This window comes from Neoarius graeffei, chromosome 7, assembly GCF_027579695.1.
Source record: "Neoarius graeffei isolate fNeoGra1 chromosome 7, fNeoGra1.pri, whole genome shotgun sequence".
NCBI lineage: Eukaryota > Metazoa > Chordata > Actinopteri > Siluriformes > Ariidae > Neoarius > Neoarius graeffei.
The window spans coordinates 24,467,422-24,475,345 of record NC_083575.1 but is presented as its reverse complement, the minus strand read 5'-3'; the positions used below and the strand labels follow the sequence as shown (position 1 = coordinate 24,475,345).

The window sequence follows — 7,924 nt, the reverse complement described above, 5'->3', positions numbered from 1 at the left end:
TTTTCCTGCCACTAATAAACTTACTGAGCCCCATGACTTTCCCATATGCAATTAGATTAGGAGCCAGCTGTGGATGCTCATATAGCTCTTGCTTCATGAGGATGTGAACAATCTCTCCTGTGATGAAGGCATCATCAAATGTCTGTTCATTAACAGGCTTTAAAGGAAACCTGCTGTAAACGTCTACAGCGGCCTGTGGATCGCTTTCCACCAATAGGTTTGCCAGTTCAATGTATGCATCATGAACCTGAAATAGATCCATACAAACCAAAATGAGCACCAGCTTTATGAAATGAAGGTCCAGTAAAGTAATGAAAAGGAGAATTGTAACCTGTGGAGACATGGCGATAACCTCTTGGTAGAGAGAGCAGGCCTGCTGGTGGGAGTTTGGAGAACGTGCCAAGGCTCTGGCTAATCCTAGCCGAGGAGTATGGGACTTCAAGTTCAGAGCTGCCGGAGTGGTGGTACCACTGATCTTACACTCCTCCTCCACAGGTGCTATTTAAATCCACAAAAAAAAAAAATCACCTAAAATCTATACATTTTATACTAGTCATAGTCTCAGTACAGTGGTGCTTGAAAGTTTGTGAACCCTTTAGAATTTTCTATATTTCTGCATAAATATGACCTAAAACATCATCGGATTTCCACACAAGTCCTAAAAGTAGATAAAGAGAACCCAGTTAAACAAATGAGACAAAAATATTATACTTGGTCATTTATTTATTGAGGAAAATGATCCAATATTACATATCTGTGAGTGGCAAAAGTATGTGAACCGCTTGGATTAGCAGTTAATTTGAAGGTGAAATTAGAGTCAGGTGTTTTCAATCAATGGGATGACAATCAGGTGTGAGTGGGCACCCTGTTTTATTTAAAGAACAGGGATCTATCAAAGTCTGATCTTCACAACACGTTTGTGGAAGTGTATCATGGTACGAACAAAGGAGATTTCTGAGGACCTCAGAAAAAGCGTTGTTGATGCTCATCAGGCTGGAAAAGGTTACAAAACCATCTCTAAAGAGTTTGGACTCCACCAATCCACAGTCAGACAGATTGTGTACAAATGGAGGAAATTCAAGACCATTGTTACCCTCCCCAGGAGTGGTCGACCAACAAAGATCACTCCAAGAGCAAGGCGTGTAATAGTCAGCGAGGTCACAAAGGACCCCAGGGTAACTTCTAAGCAACTGAAGGCCTCTCTCACATTGGCTAATGTTAATGAGTCCACCATCAGGAGAACACTGAACAACAATGGTGTGCATGGCAGGGTTGCAAGGAGAAAGCCACTGCTCTCCAAAAAGAACATTGCTGCTCATCTGCAGTTTGCTAAAGATCACGTGGACAAGCCAGAAGGCTATTGGAAAAATGTTTTGTGGATGGATGAGACCAAAATAGAACTTTTTAGTTTAAATGAGAAGCGTTATGTTTGGAGAAAGGAAAACACTGCATTCCAGCATAAGAACCTTATCCTGTCTGTGAAACATGGTGGTGGTAGTATCATGGTTTGGGCCTGTTTTGCTGCATCTGGGCCAGGACGGCTTGCCATCATTGATGGAACAATGAATTCTGAATTATACCAGCGAATTCTAAAGGAAAATGTCAGGACATCTGTCCATGAACTGAATCTCAAGAGAAGGTGGTTCATGCAGCAAGACAATAACCCTAAGCACACAAGTTGTTCTACCAAAGAATGGTTAAAGAAGAATAAAGTTAATGTTTTGGAATGGCCAAGTCAAAGTCCTGACCTTAATCCAATCGAAATGTTGTGGAAGGACCTGAAGCGAGCAGTTCATGTGAGGAAACCCACCAACATCCCAGAGTTGAAGCTGTTCTGTATGGAGGAATGGGCTAAAATTCCTCCAAGCCGGTGTGCAGGACTGATCAACATAAGGGGGTCACACCAGATACTGAAAGCAAAGGTTCACATACTTTTGCCACTCACAGATATGTAATATTGGATCATTTTCCTCAATAAATAAATGACCAAGTATAACATTTTTGTCTCATTTGTTTAACTGGGTTCTCTTTATCTACTTTTAGGACTTGTGTGAAAATCTGATGATGTTTTAGGTCATATTTATGCAGAAATATAGAACATTCTAAAGGGTTTACAAACTTTCAAGCACCACTGTATGTTTGAGAAAGTTTCAGCAGTAGCTTGTTCATGTTATTTGCTTTCTAAACTTCAGTAAACTGCCTTTCTTAAAATGAAGATGTCAGAACAATACTACAAAACATCTTCAGTGGTAGTAATTAACCTTGTGCTTAAAGTTGTCTATTCCTGGGAACTCATATGAAAAAAAAAATCATATCATAAGAGCAGGCGGCACGGTGGTGTAGCGGTTAGCGCTGTCGCCTCACAGCAAGAAGGTCCTGGGTTCGAGCCCCGGGGCCGGCGAGGGCCTTTCTGTGTGGAGTTTGCATGTTCTCCCCGTGTCCGCGTGGGTTTCCTCCGGGTGCTCCGGTTTCCCCCACAGTCCAAAGACATGCAGGTTAGGTTAACTGGTGACTCTAAATTGACCGTAGGTGTGAATGTGAGTGTGAATGGTTGTCTGTGTCTGTGTGTCAGCCCTGTGATGACCTGGCGACTTGTCCAGGGTGTACCCTGCCTTTCGCCCGTAGTCAGCTGGGATAGGCTCCAGCTTGCCTGCGACCCTGTAGAAGGATAAAGCGGCTAGAGATGATGAGATGAGATCATAAGAGCACTATATTCATCACAACTAATTACAACACACAGCTTTTCCATACTGTGCATTCTTACTTTATCATTATACATACAGGACACTTTTTCGATGGAATAAAAACGTGTTCTGTTCCCTTCTAGCAGGTTTCATTCATTTGGTTTGATAGCATGCAATATTGTCATCATATCGCTTATCCTACGTGTATTACCTCACTGTACCCAATGGAGAATGAGCGTTGAATATGGTTTACGATATTGCATGATTGTCAAGACAACATGACGTCACACGTCGGAGCTGATGCGAATATCTTTCAAACAGCCAAAAAGCTACCAAAACTTCATTAGGTATTCTTCACGCATATTTACAAGAGAAAAACACCAACAGACATCGAAAAGCTGGAAAAGAGACATGTCAGAGACATAAAGCTTCCATGCTAGCAAGCGACTGTGACAATCTGTAAACAAACATGGCCACCAGATTTGCTTCGTTAAATCTGGAAGATTCTGAGAGAATTTTGAAAGAGAATGACACACTGACCACCTGAAAGGAATGTGTATGTATAATGAGAATAACAATATTAGCTGGGGGGTTTTTCGTGGTATATCAGATATAGTCCATTCAGCTACTCGTCTTCGACTCATTCAGTATCATGCTAGCTGAATGGAATATATCTGATATACCACAAAAAAAAGCCAGCCAATATTATTTAAATAGTAAATGCGAAGACCATAAAGAATATGGCATTCATCGACAGTTTATAGATGAACTCAGGAACACGCATACGGTCACCTGTTCATCACAGGATGGCATTTTAGATCAGCCAATTAAAGCAGTGGCCGTGGGAGAAAACCAGATAATCTGGCATCAACAAACTAAGATCACATTATGTGTTGACTGATTATCAACCGACTGTGACACACACTGTTACAGTGAATTTTAGATATACACAGAGGCCTGGACAGACCTGCTGGTGTAGTGTGTTGTGTGCTGCATTCCTGTTTGGACTTAATGACAGAAAGCTGGGGTTTGGCGTCTGGTTTGATTGCACTTTTTCCATCCCTCTTAACCGCAGCCACTCCTCTGAAATGAAACAGAAAAGGAGAATTGTGTTGTCACATGTATGTCATAGATTGGCAACCTGCCCAGGGTGTACCCCACCTCCCTCCCAAAGTCAGCTGGGATTGGCTCAAGCTTCCCCCGCAACCCTGATAGATAAGCGGTATAGATGATAGTGGATGGATTGTTTTTTTTTATTCTCTACTAAAAGTATGTACTGGAAAGGGGAAGGTCAATGCATTTTTAAAAATCTAAAAACTGAATTCAGACGCTACGAAATGACTGACAGGTGAAGTCTATTAAATGCATAATAGTTTTCTGTTAATTACAGTCCTGTCCGGGCGGCACGGTGGTGCAGTGGTTAGCGCTGTCGCCTCACAGCAAGAAGGTCTGGGTTCGAGCCCCGGGGCCGGCGAGGGCCTTTCTGTGCGGAGTTTGCATGTTCTCCCCGTGTCCGCGTGGGTTTCCTCCGGGTGCTCCGGTTTCCCCCACAGTCCAAAGACATGCAGGTTAGGTTAACTGGTGACTCTAAATTGAGCGTAGGTGTGAATGTGAATGGTTGTCTGTGTCTATGTGTCAGCCCTGTGATGACCTGGCGACTTGTCCAGGGTGTACCCCGCCTTTCGCCCGTAGTCAGCTGGGATAGGCTCCAGCTTGCCTGCGACCCTGTAGAAGGATAAAGCGGCTAGAGATAATGAGATGAGATGAGACAGTCCTGTCCTTGGAACATATGCTAAGTCTTAATGTATCAGATGCATCTCCGTGTCTCAGATGGTAACCTTGCGGGTTTGACCCCTCGAGTTGTAGCAGACGTTTTAGCCGTGGCTGTAGTTCCCCCTTGGACTGGCGCTCTTTTTCCAATCCCTCTTCCAGCCCCAGTGCGCTCAGATGGCCTGCTCGCCTTCACTTCTTTCGTGGAGATTTGCTTTTCTTTTATCTCCTTCTCTTTAGCCAAGTGCTCCTGCCACCATTTCTGTTCTGTACAAAATGAAAATCGCTCATTAATAAAAGACTATTAGAAAAGAAAACAAAGGACTGACAAAAACATGGTACTGTATATCCAAGTCAACGTGTACACTGACAACCCTGAAGTGCTCGCTTACTGGTCAGTTGTTCAGGAGGATCTCCAGTTATTGGCAGTCCCTCCAACATGATGCTAGCCTGGAAACTGAGGCAGGCGTTGGCTAAGGCCTCTTGACCCGTTTCTGAGCCAGGGTCACTGTCACACTGGGCTAGCTGAGCCAGACCCAGCAGACATAATGCCGTGCTGTTGCAGGGCGTGTTCATGACTCCCAATGCACACACCTGCACAGACCAGAAACAATGACTCCGATACGATGTGGTAAGCTTTTACTTTTGTTCAAGGATGGCCATCGTTTGGTAAATCAACTACATGTGAAAAATACGGTGAGCTCATTCATAGTTGAGTCTCTAGAACTGCATATGAGCAACTCCTGTAAATGAAGTATCCTGTTCCAAATGGTGTCTCACCCTAATATCTCTATTGTAGAATTGCAGAGATTTGTTGAGCAATAATGACGTGTAATTCACAAAAACGATTCGTCACTGCGTCTGATCAATCAAATAGATCTTGTGAAACTCTTACTAAAAACTACTATTTTGTAATCACGATTCCTGTAAAGCAGGTTGATTACAAGCACAGGAAGACGTTTAGGACCCATTCAACAGTTTGGACACACTTACTTATTCAGAGGGTTGTTTTTTTGTTTTGTTTTTTTGTATTTTGACTATTTTCTACATTGTAGAACAATACTGCCTCATAGTAATTATCATATCTGCGGTTTCTCTGCCCTGCCTGAATCCACACTGGGGTTCTGGATATATTGAGTCAATCAGATGTTCAGTCAACATTCAGTTGTGTTCAGAAGTTCAGAAGTTTACATACAGTGACATGAATGTCATGGCAATATTTGGGCTTTCAGTAATTTCTTTTAATGTTCTTTTTCTGTGGCAGAATGATTGTACAGCATACAGCTTTAATTAAAAAAAACCTAGAATTTGGTGCACAAGTTTTAATTTTAATTGAAATCAACACAGGGTCAAAAATTACAGCACACCTAATATTTGGTTACATACAGCACACCTAATATTTGGGTAAAATGTCTCTTCACAAGATTCACCTTGACCACTCTTTTTTGTTTACCATGAACAAGCTTCGGCGGCACGGTGGTGCAGTGGTTAGCGCTGTCGCCTCACAGCAAGAAGGTCCGGGTTCGATCCCCGTGGCCGGCAAGGGCCTTTCTGTGCGGAGTTTGCATGTTCTCCCCGTGTCCGCGTGGGTTTCCTCCGGGTGCTCCGGTTTCCCCCACAGTCCAAAGACATGCAGGTTAGGTTAACTGGTGACTCTAAATTGACCGTAGGTGTGAATGTGAGTGCGAATGGTTGTCTGTGTCTATGTGTCAGCCCTGTGATGACCTGGCGACTTGTCCAGGGTGTACCCCGCCTTTCGCCCGTAGTCAGCTGGGATAGGCTCCAGCTTGCCTGCGACCCTGTAGAACAGGATAAAGTGGCTAGAGATAATGAGATGAGATGAACAAGCTTCTGGCAGAATTCTGGTTGGATGACCTGGCAGAATTGGTAGAGTTCAATTAAATTTGTTTTTTTTCTTAGCATGGACTCGACTTATAAGCACGGTCCATATATTTTCAGTAGGGCTGAAGTCAGGACTTGTTTTAAGCTTAATGTTAGCCTGCTTTATCCTCCACAACCAGCTCTGATGTGCGTTTGGGTTCATTGTCCTGTTGTAACTCCCAAGTCATGTTCAAGTTTCTGATGGTTTATGCTGAAGAATTCTGAAGTCGTCCTCCTTCTTCATTATTCCACCCACTTTGTGCAATGAACCAGTTCCAGTGGCAGTAAAACAACCCCAGAGCATGATGATCCTACCACCACAGTGTCCTGGTACAGTGTCCCTCTGTACGTCATGGTCATTGTGGCCAAACAACTCAATCTTTGTCTCATCTGACCATACAGTAGAGCCCTGCACTCCCGCGGGAGTCCCACAGGACCCGCCGCAAAGCAGTGCGGCGCGGGACAAATTTTGAAAGCTCATTGCGGGCGCGGGCGGGACCGGAAGTGCACATATGCGCGCGCGGGCGGGAGCGCACATATGCGGCACGGGTGGAAACGGTGATAAGCTGCAGTCCCGCTAACTAAAAACATGCTTGAAATAAAATTTATAAATTATTAATTTATGTCTATCATACATAATTTGTGCTGGATATTTTATTTCGCATTAATAAAAACATTTTAAGATGCCTAAATTTGCAGAGAAAGTCAGAAATGGCATTTTAAACTTGCCATTGATCACTCTAATAACTCGTAGTTCACACCCAGCTAGCAAGAGAACCACGAGTGAATTGATTTACTTATTGCGTTAGTCTACAACTTTAATCAGAGAGAAAGGTTACACAGTGACGGTAGCCTTGACTCAATGCTATCCCAGAAATCCTTCCTGTAATATGCAAATTTGGCTGTCCAATCAGAGGCGGCCAAATTTGCATATTACAGGAAGGATTTCTGGGATAGCATTGAGTCAAGCCTACCGTCACTGTGTAACATGTCTCTCTGATTAAAGTTGTAGACTAACTCAAGCAGGAAATCAATTCACTTCTTTTACTAGCTCTGCTTTGCAATAAAAAAAATAAAATAAACACCGTTGGTACAAAGCAAGACCATTCACTTTTTTATGCTGATCAGAGAATTACAATGGTTTCATGTGATAAAAATGTGCGATTTGCGGTTAAATATTTTAATCGTTTGACAGCACTAGTTATTATTAGAGATACTACATGCTGAATTCAGAAACAAGGTAAACAATAACAAACGTGGGCTGTAGATATTTATGCTCAAATCCACTCAAAGTAGGGGGCGGGGCACCATCACGCTGTGTCAAGACAAGAACTTTCCTGAGAAATAACGTGAACGTCTGCATCATGCGGGATTTGCGGGCGGGAGCGGGACAAAATATGGCAGGCGGGAGCGGGACTGAAAATCATAATTTTTTTGTGGGCGCAGGCGGGAGCGGGACTGAAAATCATAATTTTTTTGTGGGCGCAGGCGGGAGCGGGACTGAAAATCATAATTCTTTGCGGGCGCGTGCGGGAGTGGGACTGCACAATGCGGGCGCGGGAGGGAGCGGGACTGAAAAATCCGACCCG

General features: G+C 43.5%; 1 protein-coding gene across 2 annotated transcripts in view; it reads right to left on the bottom strand.

Annotated features, from left to right (window-relative positions):
- Positions 1–7,924, bottom strand: part of LOC132889178 (uncharacterized) — a 44,188-nt gene that overhangs the window by 3,514 nt on the left and 32,750 nt on the right. For both annotated transcript variants that reach the window (XM_060925432.1, XM_060925433.1), the window contains exons 15-19: positions 4,847–5,048; positions 4,523–4,721; positions 3,652–3,767; positions 332–498; positions 25–247 (exon numbers count right to left, since the gene is read on the bottom strand). In XM_060925432.1, coding sequence (XP_060781415.1) covers positions 25–247; positions 332–498; positions 3,652–3,767; positions 4,523–4,721; positions 4,847–5,048 — 907 coding nt within the window. The remainder of the gene's footprint in view (positions 1–24; positions 248–331; positions 499–3,651; positions 3,768–4,522; positions 4,722–4,846; positions 5,049–7,924) is intronic.